This window comes from Chlamydotis macqueenii, chromosome Z (genome assembly GCF_036417535.1).
Source record: "Chlamydotis macqueenii isolate bChlMac1 chromosome Z, bChlMac1.mat, whole genome shotgun sequence".
Lineage (NCBI taxonomy): Eukaryota > Metazoa > Chordata > Aves > Otidiformes > Otididae > Chlamydotis > Chlamydotis macqueenii.
In genome coordinates this window covers 955336-974378 of record NC_141593.1, presented here as the reverse complement: position 1 = coordinate 974378, position 19043 = coordinate 955336, and the positions used below count along the sequence as shown (strand labels likewise).

The 19043-nt window shown below is 43.7% G+C and overlaps 1 protein-coding gene across 3 annotated transcripts; it reads right to left on the bottom strand.

Annotated features, from left to right (window-relative positions):
- Nucleotides 1-1463: 1463 nt before the first annotated feature.
- CFAP53 (cilia and flagella associated protein 53) lies at nt 1464-18552 on the bottom strand. 3 transcript variants are annotated; one of them, XM_086770916.1, is made up of 8 exons: nt 18459-18552; nt 17664-17893; nt 15333-15506; nt 8014-8317; nt 4926-5144; nt 3639-3855; nt 3062-3164; nt 1464-1997 (listed from the first exon to the last, which is right to left on the bottom strand). In XM_086770916.1, exons 1-8 carry the CDS (start codon nt 18528-18530, stop codon nt 1757-1759), a joined length of 1560 nt encoding a protein of 519 aa, XP_086627042.1. In that variant the 5' UTR covers nt 18531-18552; the 3' UTR covers nt 1464-1756. The 3 variants fall into 3 exon arrangements, with proteins under 3 accessions (XP_086627042.1, XP_086627043.1, XP_086627044.1); XM_086770917.1 differs by having other exon boundaries at nt 3639-3852; XM_086770918.1 differs by lacking the exon at nt 15333-15506.
- Nucleotides 18553-19043: the final 491 nt, after the last annotated feature.

Genomic DNA, 19043 nt, shown 5'->3' with positions numbered 1-19043 from the left:
TTTCATTCTCTGGAATTTCTGTGATCTGGGATGGCCTTTCCCACCTGCAAAATAGGAGGAGGAGCAGCTCTGAAGTCCTCTGCGTGGCTTTGGAGATGGCTGCTGAAAAGCACTGTGTAAGGGGGGAAGCTTCTCTGAGAGAAGTTCTGTTTGTAAGCAAGGATAAAACCCCACCACATTCCTTTGCCACTCAGCAGGGTAACATCTTAGGGCCAGGTTCTCCCACCACTTACACCCATAATTAGCTGGGTTGCTCTGCTGTTTCAAATACTGTTTCAATTATTTCTCTACCTGTCCTTTTGCAAACAGCTGTACAGCTTTCTCCACAGACAAAAAGCATTTGTCAACTTTGCGTCTTCTTTAAACCAAGAAGATCAGGAGACTCTGCAGGCGGTTTATTCCCAAGGTATTCCAAGAGATCTGGGAGCTGGGGCTCCTGGGCTCCAGTCCCAGCCACTTATCAGCTTCTCTGTGCATCCGTTCACGCTCCCACACAACAAAACCACAAGAGTCCTGGTACTTGCCAAACACTGAAAAGGGAAGGTAGGGAGAAGGAAAAAGATAGAGGAAGTGCTTAGTGAGGGATGGAAGCTGGAGAAGAAAGGGGTGGAAAAGCAGGGGCTGGAGGAAAGGTGGTAGAAGCCAAAAAGCTGAAGGAGGAAAGAGAAACATCTGCGGATAAACAGCAGCAAAGACTCAAATGGAAAAATGGGAGAAAGAAAATAAAACATTTGTGAATGCCACAAAGCCTATGAGGAAGAAAGGATATGAGGTTGTAAATGGATTCTTCGCTTCCCTCCTCCGAAAAGGACAGAGAAAAAAACCTAATGAAATACATAGCAGGGACCTGGTCGAGGGCAATGCCGTGGGAAGCTGGATTGCTCCCACCCGTCCTGCTGGTGTGACAGCCTTCTCCTCCTGCGTAAAGGCAATCTGGCCATTTAAATGGGGAGCTGAGAGGCTACTGAGGAGGTGTCACCTCTCCCCCCTGCCAAAACTTTTCTGAGACCTTCCTGTTGACATCTGGCCATTTCTCGTATTGCTCTCTTAAAATGTCGTTGATGCTCTGGTCCCCCCATTCTGTGTGTTCAGACTGGGACACTGGTGGCAATCCAAGGCAGTCTAAAAAGACAGACTTGTCATCAAAATGATAAATAATAACCCTTTACGCAAGAAAATGAGAACTTCAGTCCTGCACAGTTAATTCTGTCCAAGCAGAGGTCTCAGATTAGCTTTGGGACTATGATATTCCACAGGTCATTCAACAGCTACCAGAATATCTGGAAAGCAGTATCAGCTCTTTACTGGCCATCTCACAGTAAAATAGATTCATAGTTTTATATTTAACGAGGAAAATGAAGAAGAATCACCAAGTACATTTTGTCTAAATAAAAAAAAAATTTTGCACGTATTTACAGTTTGAAAGGCATTTTAATAAAACTTTGCTAAAACTCTTCTACAGATGTTCTTTGTGCAGTTTTTAAAGAATGCCTACATATTATTCGTGTCATAATAATACATTATTATACTGCAGAGAACATACAGTATTCTTGTATTGAAATATCAAACACTCTGATTTAGATCTGCCATTTCACCCAAAAAATGCCTGGGGAAAAAATAACCCTTAAAATACTATGTTTCTTGTATTATCTAGTTAAATATTTTGAGCATCACAGTGGAGAGGAGTCCGCTAAATCAAGTCAGTTATAAACACCTTTAGAAAATGTTTTTAAAGGCAACTGAGTGAACTGAAATATCATAGTAAGTGATTTTCTTCAGAGTTAGACATTAGTTTTCTTCTGAAAGGGTGGGTTTTTGCTAGTTGCTCACGAGGCTGTGACAATATGTCCTGTATCTTTTCTTGGTAAGCTCTCTCTGCTGCTAGACCCCGTTCGTATTCTCGCTGCTTCTCTTCTGCCTCAGCATCACGGGCCTGTTGTCGATAGGCAACTTGAGCCTCGAGTTGCTCTCGGTATTCTTTTGCTTGCTGTACTTTTCTGGAAATGACATATGAATAGCGTTTTTATGAAGTGTGAGGAAAAAAAATAATCAACTTTATTGTTATGATGATTGAATCTGTTAGCATTCAACCTTAGACTAAAGAACCTGTTCTTGAGACTCATGTGTTACTTTCACTGCCTTCTGGAGCAGCAGTGGAAGTCTGCCTACGTGTTCAGGCATTTCTGGAGCAGGAGTCACACAGACACTTAAAATGCCACAGTCTAGTCCAGACTTGTGCGCTAACGCAACACAGTTGAACCACGCAGCGCTTGCTGACACTGCTGATCTGCTAAGTGAAGCAGATCCATAATGAAGCCCAGCACGTTTCCTTCAGAAGGGTGAGATTTCTGCCATGCCCAGGAGATTGTTGCCAATAAAGCCATCAGAGAACACAACAGATATTGGCTCTGGAAGGAGATCTCTGTTACCTCCCACGGACACGTGTGGAGATAAGTCAGGAGCACAGAAGGGAAATCGAATGAGTGAAATCAGGCCCTTTGCCCTAGGCTTTGCATGACACCCAGAGGAACAGTTCAGCTACTGCGTGTAACTATGTTCTCTCACCCTGAGGAACTTGAAGGTAAGGAGAGCCCCGTGCAGCTGCGTTATGTGCAGTAGTTTGGTATTTTGGTGGCTGACTATATGATTGTTTAAGGGATGTGCATGGGTGGAGTTTAGCAATAAGCCTGAACACACAAGTTCTCCTAGGTAAGTAACGAACTAACCTTTCATTAACCCTCCTCCCCAGATCTCTGCCACTCCTAACGACAGCTCAGAGTATGAGGGGATGTTTTTTATAAACATGATGGATGTGAGTCACATGATGGCCCAAAAAGACCAAAACAAGGCTATGTTCTTAAACACGATTATTTGTATTATTTGGTGATTGCCAATTGCTATAGAACAGGGCTGCTATTGAGCAGTTCAGAGCAGAGCCTCTCTTAACAGAAGCAGGCCGACCCAGTGCTCTTAGAGTTATCTGAAAATAAGAATTAGCCTACTTAAAAGTTTAAAAGATTGATCTGCAACAAAGTGAACTGATGGCATACAAGAAAAATACCTTGCATGTTTTTCTTCTTCTATATGCTTGAATTCTGTGATTGCTTCAGCTAATAACTTCTCCTCTTGAGCGAGTTCTTCCTGCTGCTTTGCATTTCTCTGCCCTGCAGAAAACAAAGATACTTTTAGAAGACGACAGCTTGAAGGGACAGTGAGACTGTATTCAAGCCAAGCAGCCTAAATAGCAAGCCTGAGTTTTGTTGCTTCTGAAGAGGCACACAAACAATGGCAAGTGTATTCTCAGCTTATTTGGTTTTCATCCACTCAGAACAGAAAATAGTTCACATTCAGAACTTAATATAATTCATAATAATGACTGCTTGCTTATGCAATCCTTTCTTTACTAGGCTTTGCTCGGGTGATAGCAATGGGAAATTAGTATAAGGAATGCCTGTAGGAGTAAAGTTTCCAAAGTGGATTCAGAGACAGTAGCATTGTTGTCCACTCAACCGTACAGCCTGTGCATGCTGGGCCAGATGGTCTTCCCAAAAGCAGCGTGTTGTACTCCCTCTGCCCTTGCCAAGACGTGCATTCATGTGGTAGGTTGGGCACACAGACAGCGAGCTGCTATTACTTACGCTTCTCCTCAACCTGCAGTTGTCTTGTAGTCAGGACATCTTTCAGTAGCTGCTGTCTAGCCTCCTTTTCTAATCGCATTTGCTGAGCCTTCTTGGCCCAAACCTTCACCATCTCTTCATCAAGGAGCTTGTTCTCTTCTTTTTCTCGCTGCTTCTCCTCCTCCAGCTGTCGAGCCAGGTGTGCCAGGTAAGTCTGTTGCTCCTTCAACAGCTCCTGCTGCAAAGACAGAGACTTTTGCAGATCTGAGTAAATGAGTCCAAAAAAACCTTTCAAAACATGAAGAGAAGGGGTGGTTCACAGCCAATGTGGGAACGGGGAGCCTAGAGCCCCATGCCAAACCCTGCCGTGGGAAGGAGCTGTGCAGAATCTTTTTCCTGGCCAGTCAACAGTGCCTGGACAACAGCATAACAGCAGAACAAATCTAAAGTGATCCCTTCCCCTATAGCAGCTCAGACAACACAGACATTTTGCAAACTTACCTGACCAGGCTGCTTCACCATCACCTGCATTAGAAGCCCTGGGATCCAATAAATATAATAATAAATAATAATAAATATAACCTCCTCTGATTTTGTGCTAAGGTCTAACAGGGAGTTTATACAACTTTCCTAACTTACATGAGCTTTTAAATACCATGAGCAGAGTAATGAATGGAGCTCCCTGCTCTCTCGCAAGGTTACCTTGAGCCTTGTTTTCACCTTAAAGTTGGGCATCTACTTGTTTTAAATTTAGAAAGTGACAGACACATCCATGGTTTCATGGCATCTCCAAGACATGTAATGTGAGGTTTTGCATCTATACATCCAGTTATTAAAGATTTAAAACCTTGGTATTGATGAATTGGAATAAGTTAAATATCGACTTTCCCCTGCAGTTACAAATATTCAGGTCCATGAAACAAAAAAATATTTTTCTAACCTCTGTTATGTCCATGCAGTACAAGGCTGAAAAAGTTCAGGTGACTTACACACAGTGAAATCAGCATGGAGGGACAAGATTCCAGGATTTCCCGAGAGCCCCCTTCTTTTGTCTAGCCTGCTAGCCTTACTGATCGCAAAGCATGCTGTAAAGTACTCGCTGTGGTTTTGACAGATAATGGGCTTCTTCAGAGAAGCAGAGCACTGGCAGGAAGAGAGGCAACAGGCTATGCAACAAAAGAATCGACTTGTTCAGAGAAAAGGGCTTGTGTCTGATCTCATTATACTGTGCAGTTCACTAAGGGCCACAAAATTAGTCTAGATGAAGTATTGCTCCACAACTTCACAATGAACACCTCTAGCCCTTACTTTTCTTTTTGTTTTCTCCTCTGTGTCATCCTGGGGTTCCTGAAGAGATTTTTCTAACATCTTCATCTCTAGGGCAAGTTCAACTTGTTTTTCTTCATTAAGACGATTCTTCTTGTCCTGTGCTGCACTGAGCAACGTATCCCTGCATTCCTTCTGTTTCTGTAGTTTCTCCATCTGAAGTTGTTCATTTTCTAGCTTAAGCAGTTGCTGATCTTCTTCCTACAATGGTAAAAACAGCGAGCTTGTAAAATCACTGCATGACTTCAAACTAAGTAAATGGCTAGAATTAGGTAACTGGAACATTGAAGAGCAAAGATAAATACTTAAAGCCTTTCTTGCTGGCATTAGAGAATTAGTGTCATCCATTAGACCTGTTAAAGGATGAACGTTTTGGCATATCATTCATTAGAATTTAGGATTTTTCTCTTTAATTATCACATGCATTTCAGTTCCAAAACAGTGGAATACCTGATGTACTCCAAGTATTTGAAGCAGATAGACAGAGTCGTCTCTTTAGAGAAAATGATATCATGGAAGCACGCAGTATCTGTATCCAAGTCTTCACACGTGTCCATAACCACTAACTGATAACAGACCCACGTGTTCCTCCTGTTTCTGCATATATTATCTGTCCTGTGTCTGTGCTGGATGTTCAGAGCACTGCATCTCTACTGGACATAAGGTTGCACAAAGCAAGTAATTGGATCCTTATATTCTGATAGGCAGTTACTGAATTTCCATGGTTTCAAACCATTCCACTTTGTATTGGAAAGAATAGAAAAATGGACAATAAAGCTGAGTTCTTAAGAAAGAAACAATGAAAAATAGCAAATATATATTCAAGATCAAACAGGTATATGTATATTCAAGATTATTTAGCCCCCCCAAAAAATCCCAAAGTAGCATCAATGAAGTAACTTAGCATAATTCCTGAACATCCTACATTTGAATAAGTTTACAAGCACAATTGCACTCATAGTCATAAAATAGTATGTGACCATCATTAAGTTACCTCAGAAACAATGCTTCAGCTGTCTTGAAGGTGCAGTTTTTTGTTAACCTGTTTTTAAATCAAATGTCTCTTTTTGTAATGTGTCTAAATCTTCTAAAATGCATCATCAGGTTTGTCATAAACAGCATGGGATCCATGGTGCTTATTCTATGAAAGTTTATACAATGGGGTAACACAACATTGCAAATGTATGCAGAAATTGTTACCAACCCCCAAAATAACTATTTCCATTGCAACAACCAGAACAAACAATTATACCCAGAGACACTTAGCTGTCCATATTGCATCCTTCACCCAGCTGAAACCTCAGATCATTAGAGGCTACCAACTCTGCACTGAGATACTTGTAATGAGGCCATCTGTCACATCCCTCTGCTGCTGAAAAACGATTACATCCCATTTTCAATACAGAAACTCTCCTTTATGGACTCTTTGAAGAAAGCTTTTTTTCAGAGACTAAGCCACTTTACCAGAAATTTATCTCCTTGACAGAGCCCAAGGCAGCTGTCTTCAGGGGAAGCTACAAAGTCTTCTATTCTAATAGTATTTTTCTGAAAAAGCCAGTTAAGTAGAAGTGGTCTTTGCCTGGGAGGTTTGTCAATGCCTTAAAAGCTGTTACAAGAAAATAAATTTATTCTGTTTGTTTTAAAATAAGTGGAACATTACAGTCTATCTTGGAATAAGGACTCTACTGTTTTACTGCCAGAATTTTCAGAGCTTTAGAGTCATTATTGTCATTATTTTTAAAAAGCAGTGGAGTATATATCTTGCCAACATCAGCTTCCAGTGCCTAACAGAGTACCCTGAGTGATCATTCAATTGTTACGTGTAAATAGCTGCAAAATGAAGACTTGAGTCTGAACTAAATAGTTTCCCGTAACTCACAAAGTCAGCATGGAATACTGTGAACTAGCAAGCCCCACTAAAGCTATCAGAAATACAGCAAGCCTACACTGTGAAGAGATAGAGAGAAAAAAAAAGGGTAGCAGTCAGAACAGTTAGGCCAAGGTAGCCAAATGCCTCCAGCAACGTGATGCCCAACAGCAGCCAGAGTTAATAGGTGAACACACTTAGGCACTGCTTGCCAATTTGTTTAAAAAAAAAACCAAAACTTAAAAAAAAATGGATGTAGATTCTGAAATTCAGTCATACAGTGGGGCATACACACTTGGGATTTTTCATATAAAAGTGTCTCCTCATGTATTTGTCAGGGTCCTGAGTGCACCGACAGGCTCTGCCGCCTCTCCCTTGGGGCTTGGCTGCCTGTGCTCGCAGCCAGCCCCGACGTGAGCCTTGGATGAGAAATCTGGGAAAGAGTGCTGTGAGAAAGCGCTGAGAGGAGTCCCTTGGGAGCTGCAGTTAGGCTCAGTCTCTCACCCTTGGTTCCTACGTGAGCTACGCTGCAGGTCCGCCTGTGCCTGAGGACGATCCTGACCTAGACCTGCTGACTTGACTTGCTGGGTTTATCTTGACTTCATCACTACAGCGCTGCCGAGCAGTGTGGACTGTTAGATGACCCTGGTTACTGTCAGCAGACCTGCTTTGCTCCCTTCGTTTGGGCACTGTGGGACTCTGGTTGGGGAGGACACTGTACTTGCCTGCCCTGCCGTCACCCTCGGCTCCTGGCTCGCCTTTCCCTTCTGGGAGCAGCACACTCTTGCTGCTTCCTCCTAGTGCACTTACGATGATGATCAAACATATGTATCATGGCCTGAGATCTGGTGTTATGCTGTGACACAAGACTCACTAGCTATCTCCCACGAAACTGGAAATCAGAAAGTTGCAAGGCTGTCTGGCAAAAGCTTTAAAACATTTCCATTTCCCACAAAGGCTCTGAGAGGCTTTGAATGCCAAAACCCTTTACAATGCTAAGTTTCAAAAGATGTATTTTCCTCTGTAAACAGGAATGCATTTGCCACAGCTCTAGAAAAGAGGCTTAGCATAATAGGGCAGTCTCAGATACTAATGGAATCAGTGAAGATACAAATAAGGTATGGATTAATCTAAATGTCTAGTAAGCCTGTCATTAAGAGGGCCTTAGATACAACCCTGAATTGAGAATGATATGGAAATTACCAACAATCGAGCCTCTTCTTCCTTCAGCCTCTTCGCCTCCTCTTTGTGAGCACTGTGCACTGCTACCTGGGCACTGAGCACATTCCGCATTTCCCGATTCCGTTCTGCTGCTTTCTGCATCTCCATCACCTCTCGCTTCTCCTTAGCCAACCTATCCTCGTTCCAAAGCTCTGCAAAGATCTGCTCCTCCTCCTTCTCTTGCTTTTTCAATTCCTCCTTCACAGCTAGCTGGGCCAGCCGGTCCTCACGCAATTCCTTCTGATGCTTCTTTATCTGCTGTATACGAAGCTCCTCACATTGGTCTCTGAAAGGAGAAAGAAAAGTTAAAAAAAAAAAAAAGTCTGAAAATACTAAGCAAGTCTGAAGGTGTGTGATGGATGGAGGCTCCCAGCTCGTAACTACTTGGAGGACTACAGCTCAGGATGTCAAATTGTGAGACCTAAGGAATCACAGAGAGCCTGATTTCATGGAGGTTTTGACATTAATCAGTTGAAAACCAGGTCCTATATTTGCATTTGTAAATATTATATATAGGCATGCGCAATAGATAAATATTATGTATATACAATGTGTATTTTATATATGTTGTTGGAACATGCATTGTGTGCAGTTTTTTAATATATAATTTTTTTAACATATAAAACACATGCTCACTACACTTGTTCAAACATGTATGTTGCTCTTTATTCAAGTGAAGACTTAGAATATGTTTACTAGCCACCTGAAAGCTCATTCATCCTCAAAAAATACTCTGAAAGCAGAAATTTAGGTTACACAGTTGAACACGAATCACTAGTAGTTTATTATTTTTTTAAATTAAGTTTTGCAGGACAATGCAAAAAAGTTGCAATAAAAGTCTGGGGAAGCTAGAAAGTCAAACAAGTAATGCAGCTTTCGATTTTCCTTTGCTCACTGCAACTGAGATGAATATAAGCAGTTTATCTTCAGTTGAAGAACACAGCTGTTTACAGATTCTGCTTTTATTTTTGCAAACAAAGCACTATTGAGATCAACACAAGCTATCAAACGATATTTAATTTGAACAATATACAAGCATTTTAATTCTGTTCTATAACCAGGGTACAGATTTTAATAAAATTAAAACGTGAAACTAGCAGACAGTAGTGAAGATCTACAAGTGTTAAGGATCTGTAAGCTTGAAGGATGTGTGATAGACATACATGAATGCTGTGAAGATATCTCACGATTTCATGCTGAATGAAACCATCTTCTACAGATTATTGCAGCGCTGTTTAGGAATTCATAGCAGACATCATAAGATAGCACTGAATGAATCTGCAACCACTGCATGACAGCAGTAGTTACCTGTACAATGTGGAATACTTTACACAACGTTTAGCTGACAATCCTGTGTAGCAAAAATATTAAATATTCATCAAGCAACTATCTCATAGTGCTATCATTCTCCACATCAGGTTAGTAATTTAATTTTCATAACTACAGCAGTGAAACAAAAGCTGAATTAATTCCATTGCCTAAGATTTAAGTTTGCCAGAACTACAAGTAGGTACTTGATAGTTTGCTTTGTCATGTTCTGTGGCCCTGTTAACGATCTGTCTTTGCAAAGACTTCACTTTTCTAAATGATTCCTAAGTCCAATATAGTTGCTGTCTCCATCGAAACCCACCTCTGTATTCTCTGACCTGGGTTTCAGGCACAGTATGAATAGGAATATTATTCTCTCTCTGGGGCCATGGGTTCATACCTCCATAGAGGCTACAGAAATGATGCAAATTTGGCCTCTCCCTGAGGTCAATCACTATATCCACTGGCAGTGAGGCAAACAAGGAAGCAGGTTAGCAACACAGCATGCGACTGCTTGTCTAGAACTCATTTCTGCCCTAAAACTGGCAAGATTATGCTCTAGCATAATGGCTTCTTTACTTGACACTGCCCCTTCATCACCTTCCACTCACCTCCTGCTAACAAGGACAGGATGAGCACAGCTCCTGGTATCGTTAATATGTGGTGGAGGCAGCTACCAGCGTATAATAGTTATGCGTTGGCTTACAAGATCTGCTAAAGCTTTGCTAATAAAACTCCATGGTGAGCCAGCCTAATAAGAATTACTTAGGGTTTATACACTGCAAAGAGCATTTCCCTGAATAGCTCTCCTCCAGTTCAGAACCGGCTGAACAAGCTGCTGACGGACAGAAAAAGTGACAGTGCCGAAAGCCAGCCTGACCCTGTTCTCAGTGAGAGCCATCGAACCAGTCAAACTGACAGTGGAGGGGTGCAAAATCAGAGCTGTGACTGCGGAGGGGAAGGATTGCTACGCTTCACTCTCCCCTGGTGCTGCAGGAGTGAGATACAGCCGAAGAATACAAGGCTTGACCTGTAACTTCATGCAGCAGCGGAGGTCTCGCCACATTTTCTTCCCGTCAGCATTCACTGTTTGCTGCCTCGTATTTCAGCTGTAAGGGCATCTCTCTCTTCATCCTCTGTTTGTAAAGCACCTAACGCCATGGAGGCAGTGGTGAAAGGTGCCAAGCACTATACACAAACAATAAAAGGGAGAGCCATGCCATAAAAACAAAATTCTCATTTTGCTTGATATCCAGAAGGCATTTCTAACCTCTTAACTGCTCCTGACTGAGAAGAAACAACAGTAATCTGCCATGTCCCCTTTCAGCAACATCAAGTCTCCATAAGATAAAACTTACACTTAGTACTTCTCTCTCTTCAATCCTAGGACACGCCACATCCTCTAGCAAATGTTGGTTTCTTCCCTGAGAGGTGGGCTTGTGTCCTCTAAACTGACCCTGGAATGAGGAACCACCCTCAGCTCAGGTCTTCCCAGGAGAAAGGTGAGAAAATACAGGAACAAAGGAGCAGGTGCCAGCGCAGGCTAGTGAAAAGGGATGGCTGCTTTCCCCCTCGTACAAGACAGGAACCTTCTGACCATTGGTTATCCCAACAACAAAAGCAGAGAGCAGCCCAGGGATGTGCATGCTGTGAGCCCTGGCACGCTCCAAGAGGTGCCCCCGCCTTCAAGCAGCTCAAACACACTACACCACTGCTGGTTTTCTTACATTTTAACACTGGGATCTGTCTTCCAAGTCCTGGGTAGGAGTTAGCGGTGATTAGAGCCTACAGTACTAATTAGTATTCATTAAAAACCGCCATATTTCTCAATGTTCTGAGGGAAACGTGCCACTATTAAGATTTGAAATCTTATACCATAAGAAATAACTGTATTACCTTAACACGACGGGTTCAAAGTTCTCTCAGCAGTGAAGGAATAAAGAATTTGTTATTCTTTTTCATGATTATAAACTAATCTGAATTTAATTGAATTCTCAGAGGGGAAGAGAAGTTAAATAAAAGTTTGGCATTGTTAGAATTTTAATAGCAATTACAGGGTTATTTTCTTGATTTCATCAAAATAATTCCTTCAAAGCAGCTTTTACAGCAACCTATAAACATCTGCTCCCCCAGATGGCTGTTTTTCTTCCTCACTTTGCTATCCTAAGCTTCTTAACATTAAAGTTCTGCTTGTATGTAGCCACTTCCCAAAGATGGAAACTGCATTTATTCCCCATCCTCCCAGTTATTTATTCATTTTATGGCTGCGGAACAAAGTTGCTGTGACAACGTTCTCTGTATGGATGCTTCTGATATTACCACAAGAGAAAGGATGTAATATGTGCTTTATGCAAATTTTAAGACATTGCAATTTTCTTTAAAGATACCAATGCTGAACATGCCCTCGGGCTAAAACTGGATTAAGATCTTTTCATACAAGTTGTAGCCCTTCACAACACTGAAGATTAATTCCAGCGGGACTCCGCTGGTCCAAGGACTGCGCTCTCTGTCACCTTTCGACGAACGACTCTTCCCGGCTAACATCACTATTGAGAAGCTGTTAAATGTAAATACTGAGGCTACAGCTCCAAACCCAGCCCATGTGACTGATAAAAGAGCTGCCTTTCAGTACTCTGGAAAAAGGTACAGGAGCCTGAGGATCTATGCCTGCAAAAGAGTGGAGTGCCCTGCTTCAAGTTAAGAGAAACATAGTCTGTATTAGGTTTGAGAAAGACATTCAAAATAGTTGTAAACTCACAAAGGGAAACAGAAAATCGTGTGTATATCCACCTGCTACCGAAATGACCTCCCGGGGCTCCTCTGGGCATGCCCAAGAGCAAAGGTCCCCAAAGTGGGGTGTGCAAGACAGATTCAGATTCAGATATTAGGAGTTACTAAACTCATCAGAATTCATCACCACAGTAGATATTTCCTTGCTCACTGGTAAAGGACAGAGAAAAAAAAAAAAACAAAACTTTAAAATATTTCTAAGCATATACCTGAAGAAAGATATTTGGCTTTTGAAGGAGATTTTAACAGACAGTTGAACTGTTGTCAGCTGGTGTTAATAAAGCTGGTTTTTTATAGAGTCCTTATTTTAAAAGTAGAAAGAGCCAGAGCTAGAGGAACAGAGGGAGAATCACACTATGGAAATATATTTCCATCACATCAGGACAGTCAAAGAGAAGGACTCTGTACATTGTGGAATGAAGATTCATTTCCAAAGATACTCAAAGATACTGACAGCAGCTGTGAAGAAAGATGATTTAGCTGCCTCTAAATCCTCTGAAATACTGCAGCCAGCAGAATCCCACCTGGCCACACTTTTTAGTTGGGATACTATGTGTTGTGAATATTGTCTAGATCCAAGAGCAGACTGGAAAAGGTAGAAGGACAATGAAAACAATCCCATGAGAGCGAGCGAACCATATATCAGTAGGGTTGTACTGGGAAAAAAGGACCCGAGACATTAAGACGGTACTTGGGCCCATCTTGTTCAATATCTTTATTGATGACCTAGACGAGGGGATTGAGTGTACCCTCAGTAAGTTTGCAGATGACACCAAGTTGGGTGGCGGTGTTGATCTGCCTGAGGGTAGGGAGGCCCTTCAGAGGGATCTGGATAGGCTGGATCACTGGGCTGAGCTGAATGGCATGAGGTTCAACAAGGCCAAGTGTCGGGTCCTGCACTTTGGCCACAATAACCCCATGCAGCGCTATAGGCTCGGAGCTGAGTGGCTGGAGGACTGTGAAGAGGAAAGGGACCTGGGGGTGTTGGTTGATGCTCAGCTGAACATGAGCCGACAGTGTGCCCAGGTGGCCAAGAGGGCCAACGGCATCCTGGCCTGCATTAGAAATAGTGTGGCCAGCAAGAGCAGGGAGGTAATCATCCCCCTGTATTCGGCACTGGTGAGGCTGCACCTCGAGTACTGTGTTCAGTTTTGGGCCCCTCACTGCAAGAAAGACATTGAAGCCCTGGAACGTGTCCAGAGAAGGGCAACAAAGCTGGTGAGGGGTCTGGAGCACAAGTCTTATGAGGAGCGGCTGAGAGAGTTGGGATTGTTTAGTCTGGAGAAGAGGAGGCTCAGGGGAGACCTCATTGCACTCTATAGCTTCCTGAAGGCAGGTTGTGATGAGCAGGGGTTTGGCCTCTTCTTCCAGGCAACAAGCAGGACCCGAGGAAATAGCCACAAGTTGTACCAGAGGAGGTTTAGATTGGACTTGAGGAAAAACTTTTTCTCTCAAAGAGTGGTCAGGCACTGGAACGGCCTGCCCAGGGAGGTGGTGGAGTCACCGTCCCTGGCAGTGTTCAAGAGGCGGCTTGATGAGAAGCTACAGGATATGGTTTAGTAGCTGTGGCAGCAATGGTAGTGGGAAGACGGTTGGACTAGATGATCTTATAGGTCCCATCCAACCATGTGATTCTATGATTCTATGATTCTAAGACAGACAACTGCAGCATGAAAGTCCAAGTACGATGAGATTCAGTGGTGGGATTCATTTTGCAATTAAAATATCTGAAATTAGGCATCTAAACCAGGAGTCTACATGTGAGCTAAATTCCCATTCTGTCAATGGGAACCTAATCAAGGCAGGCAGTGGAGGCTAGGGTGCAGTTCAGGTGGCAGACCACTATATGCCTGCTTTAGGGTGAGATCAGGTTCCTTTAACTGTCCTGATCTCCATGAAGATCTACTGAGTAGAACACGATTTCATATTCTCAGTGAATATAAAGATACCAGCCCTTAAACACCTACTTTTAGGTGCCTAAATAGCAAGCTACAAGTTCAAAAGAAAAGGCACTCCAGCAATGTCTCCACTATACAATTTTAAACCTTAATTTCAACCACTTTGTGTGATGGGTAGAGAACAAACTAGGAATTGTAAATTGTGAGGACCATATTTCAAAGACAGCATGTGAATTTGGCAGTGCATAGACTGCCTTAACACCTGCCGCAGGCAATAAGCCCCACTTTTAAGAAGCCAACATTTATCTGTGAAATTAGTTAATTGGAGTTTATGCACAAGTGAAAGCGAGTGTTGATTTTTCTCCCCAGCATCTGCACACTGAGAAGCAGGTGTTGTGGATTTCCATAGCACTGTGGGAGACTGGGAAGAGACACTTCAAGTTATTATAATTAAATTACATTAATATTATTTTCATCCCTTCCTCAGAAAACAAGATTTCCAAGAATTGAAAAAGTCAGATTTCATGCCGAGGCCTCAGGGCCTGATAAGCACTTGCAAATCTTAATGACTTCAAAAGACGGTGCCAAGCTCAGCATCCAGGAAGATTTGGCACAGAACTTCAGGTTGCATTAAAACCTTAGCTTCGGCTGGTGCTCTTGAAAATAATGCAATAAATAAAAAAATTGTCTTTTTGGACAAGCTTAACTTTTTGAGGACCTGCGATGTGTTAGCTTAAGCAGAAGTATTTAAGCCAAATTAACCTTCCATGAACTCTTTTCACTCCAATAATAGAGCTGAAACAGAACTGTATGCCAGAACAAGAAATTACAAAAACAGCTGATGTGGCAGGTGGAAGTGCAGAGATGCTCACACAGAATAAGGATTTTGGCACTGCAGTTGTAAGAATGTTTTCATGGTATCTCAATGCTTAAATCAAACAATAGAGACAAGACAGTTCTCTGTACTTGTTGCCTTCATCTCTGTTAATGAATTTTTTTCTCACACACCTTACTGAGCAGTACAGCATCACAAGTTTAGATCTCTAGTCTTTAGAAGCTGCACTCCTTCATCAGAAGTTAAAAAAAGACTATACTCTGCTCCACTGCATGCAACATAGCTGAGGCCTCTCAGCCTCTGGCAAAGTTCATACACCTCTATCTAAACCACCTTATTTTATTTTTTTTATCAGTTAAATCACATTCAGCTTTCCTTCCTCAGTTTATTAGTGTCACCTTCTTGTTAAATTGCCTTTTTGTATTTACTTCAGGCAAATTCTCTTTTATAAGATATTTTTATGGCTATACCTGAATTGCTGCTCTCGTTTTTCAGTCACCAGTTGCTGTCTTTCTTTTTCTCTCTTCTCGCTCAGCAATTTTGCTCGCTCCCTCATCCTTGCTTCCTTCTCCTCTGCTGTTTCTTCCAGTGCCTCCATCTCAGCAAAGTACCTACTTTCCTCTGCCTGCAGCAGCTTACGGAGCCTGTAATGAAAACATTTAAATCAAAGCTAAAACAATCCTTCTGTTGAATGATAAAGTTTTAGTTTGTTTGTTATGGGGGCAAAATGGGTGCAGGGCTCCTTTCAACACTTCTTGCAAACACCAAAGAAGGGAACATCCACGGGAATGTCAAATTCCCAAACTTGGGGATCACAGTCTTGTTTTGCCCGTAGAAGGGATCTTACAGCACAACAGGAGTGATTCTGTCCTGGCACAATTTAACGTCCTTACCTTACAAACCCATTTGCAATGCTGCTTTACATCTTCTCCTCCATTAAATAAATTCTTCTAAATTCCAGACTATACTTGTCACCAGCTGATACCAATTAGATCTTGTACTATTGTTATCCTTCAGCATAATCCCTCCCTGGTATTTACCACTCTTCTCTACGCATCAATAATTATCTTCTCCCAAACTACCTTTTGTTATTTTAGCATCACTCTATAAACCACTTCATCCTGAAAGATCTTTGATGAGAAAATTATGTCAAATTGGCCAGTTTTAAACAAACCACCATTTACCTCTCTATTAATCCTAGCAGGAAGAAACCTGTGGCTTAGAAATCCAGAAACGAATTCCAGCCTGAATGCCACAGCAGCCTCTGGGAAACAATTTTCACTTTTATGCAGTGGGATGGCTGTGCTACTGCTTGAGCCGTAGCACTATAGACCTACACTGGCACTGCTGCTGGGGATTACAGCAGCAAAGCTGAAGACCTGGAATTCTGGAAACTGAACTGCAGTCTCTTCACCGCATACTGAGCCGAGTCTCCCTGCAAAGACAGCACGGGGATCTGAAGCAGCTAAATAAGAAGAAACCCCATGAACTTCAACAAAAATTCTGCACCTGGGAAGGAACAGCCTCCTGCATTGGTACGGGTTGGCAGACAACAAGCTGATCATCAGGCAGCAATGCACCCTTGTGGCAAAAAAGGCCAACAGCATCTTGGGCTGCATGAGGAAGAGCACTGTAGGCAGATCAAGGGAGGAGATCCTTCCTCTCGGCACTGGTGAGACCTCATCCGGGGTGCTGGGTCCAGTTCGGGGCTCCCCAGTATCAGAAAGAGACAGACTTATTGAAGCGAGCCCAGTGAAGGGCCACTAAGATGATTAAGGGACTGGAGCATCTCTCCTGTAAGGAGAATCTCTGCTAAAGATTCCTCTCTCCTGAGACAGCCGGGACTGTTCAGCCTGGAGAAGAGAAGGCTCAGGGGGATCTTATCAATGTCTATAAATACCTGAAGGGAGGAAATGCAGAAAAGGGAGACAGCTTCTTCTCAGTAGTGCCCAGTGACAGGACAAGAGGCAACAGGCACAAATTAAAACATGTGAAGTGCCACCTGAACACAAGAAAACACCTTTTCGGGGGGGGGGGGGTTTGTTTGTTTCCCTCTGACGTGGTCAAATACTGAAACAGGTTGCCCACAGAGGTGACGAGTCTCCATGCGTGGAAATAAGCAAAACCCAAGTGGACACAGCCCTGGGCAACCTGCTGTAGGGGCAGGGGGCTGGACTAGATTATCTCAGGAGGTCCCTTCCAGCCTCAGTGATTCTGTGCAACTGGTGTACAATTCCTGTCCTATGAAGAAACATCAGACTGGCATACCAAACTGACGACCTTCACAGTGCCAAAATCACTTAACATATGAGAAATTAAACCATATGATTTTTTCTAAGATCAGCACAGGGCAGTTCTGTGCTTTACAAGACAGCAATATGCCTCATCTTTATCATTTTTGAAAGACTTCTGAAAAATTTGCATTTTTTTCAATTACCTGTACTGCAAAGCATTACTTGTGGGACCTGGAAATTAACTTAATGAGGTGGCAATAAAACCTTCCTTTACACCCAACAATTAGAGCTTCTGACACTTTTATCAAAGTACTCTTCGTTCTCTTTAAAAATCAAGCAATGAAAGTGCTATAATACTACTTTTATCTTGCATTTGGTAAACAAGGCTCTAAATGACAGCTAAACTGTACTAGTTACTGTCTTTGAACACATTTCTCTAGCGATTGGCTCAGTGACTAGTCCTAGTCGTAGCTGTACTGAGTGTTTTTTTCCGTAATCATTCCTCTAAGCATACAGTTAAGATGAAAATAGTAGGGCAGGTATTGGTAACAGCTAGTTGTTTGCTACCTCTCTCTTCTCTCCTCCGTCTCTTCCAGATACTCCTGCATTGTCGCAGCCACCTTTCTCTGCACACTGCTGTACAGACACTTTTGTTCACTGCGTTGTTGCCACTCATAGATGTTGCAATACCGGCTGTAGAGCTTTGCGAAATCAGCATATTCAAGGAGTTCCTTTTCTTTCTGTCTGCAGGCCAAGACAAAGTCGTCATTTGTCTCTGTTTTGGGAGGCTTGGCTGTCTGTAAGAGAAAGAGTATGTCAGTGGTGAAAATATAATCAGTTATTCTGGGTTTGGGGTTTTTTTGAGTTGTATTCATGACCAAATAAGTACATAACATCAAATGAATCATAGAATCATGGAATGGTTTGGGCTGGAAGGGACCGTTAAAGGCCACCCAGTCCAACCCCCCTGCCAGGAGCAGGGACATCTCCAACCAGATCAGGTTGCTCAGAGCCCCGGCCAACCTGGCCTGGAACGTTTCCAGGGATGGGGCATCCACCACCTCTCTGGGCAACCTGGGACAGTGTTCCACCACCCTCAGCGTAAACAGTAAATAACGACAGTTCAGGGTAATTAGGGGTAAATCCCAAGCCCTGCCTTGAATAGCACACCAGTGCAAGAGCATGAAATGGCTTCAGCTGCCGGCACCTGCCCTAATCTTACCCTGTACTCCCAAGGGAACCCCGGAACCCCGCCCCGCTCCTCTCGGAGGGCCCTGCCCCGAGCGGCACCGGCCCGGGGCGCCCGCCCCAAGGACCCCGCACGGCCCAGCAGCGGAGCGGACTCCACCCGCAGCCCCTCACCAGCGCATAGGAGTGCGGGACGGGCCCGGGCACCTCCCGGTGCCATCCCTGCTGCCGCCGCTGGGCCTCCATCGCCGCGGCCCTGCCAGCGGGCCGGGACGCGCCGCCCGTTGCCATGGCAAAAAAAATGACGTCATGACGCCGGGGACGCGCAGGTGCCCCTGGCGGAAGCGCAGAAGGGAAGAGCGGGAGCGGGCGCGCCGTGCTGCGCATGCGCAGTGTGGGAGCGGGCCGTTATGGCGGCCGGGGGAGGGGGGCTGAGGCTTTGGCCGCGGCCCCGCTGTGCCACTGCTCCCGGCCCGCAGCCACCGCGGGAAAGCCCTGTGGGTGCTGGGCAGGTCCCCCGAGGGGGACGGAGCACCGGGCAGGGCCCCACGGGAGCCGGTGCCCCTCGTTAGTGTCACGTTACCTGGCCGTGCAGTGGTGGTGACGCCTGGAGGGGAGCAGAGGCACGGAGGGTGAAATGTTGTGAGTTAATCGCATGAAAGGAAAATCCGAGGTTAATGGTGAAAACGGGTTCCCTGTGCCTGCAGGCTGGTGGTCGCTGTGTGAACCCCGCAGCTCCCTGCTCCTGGTAGAGGTCTC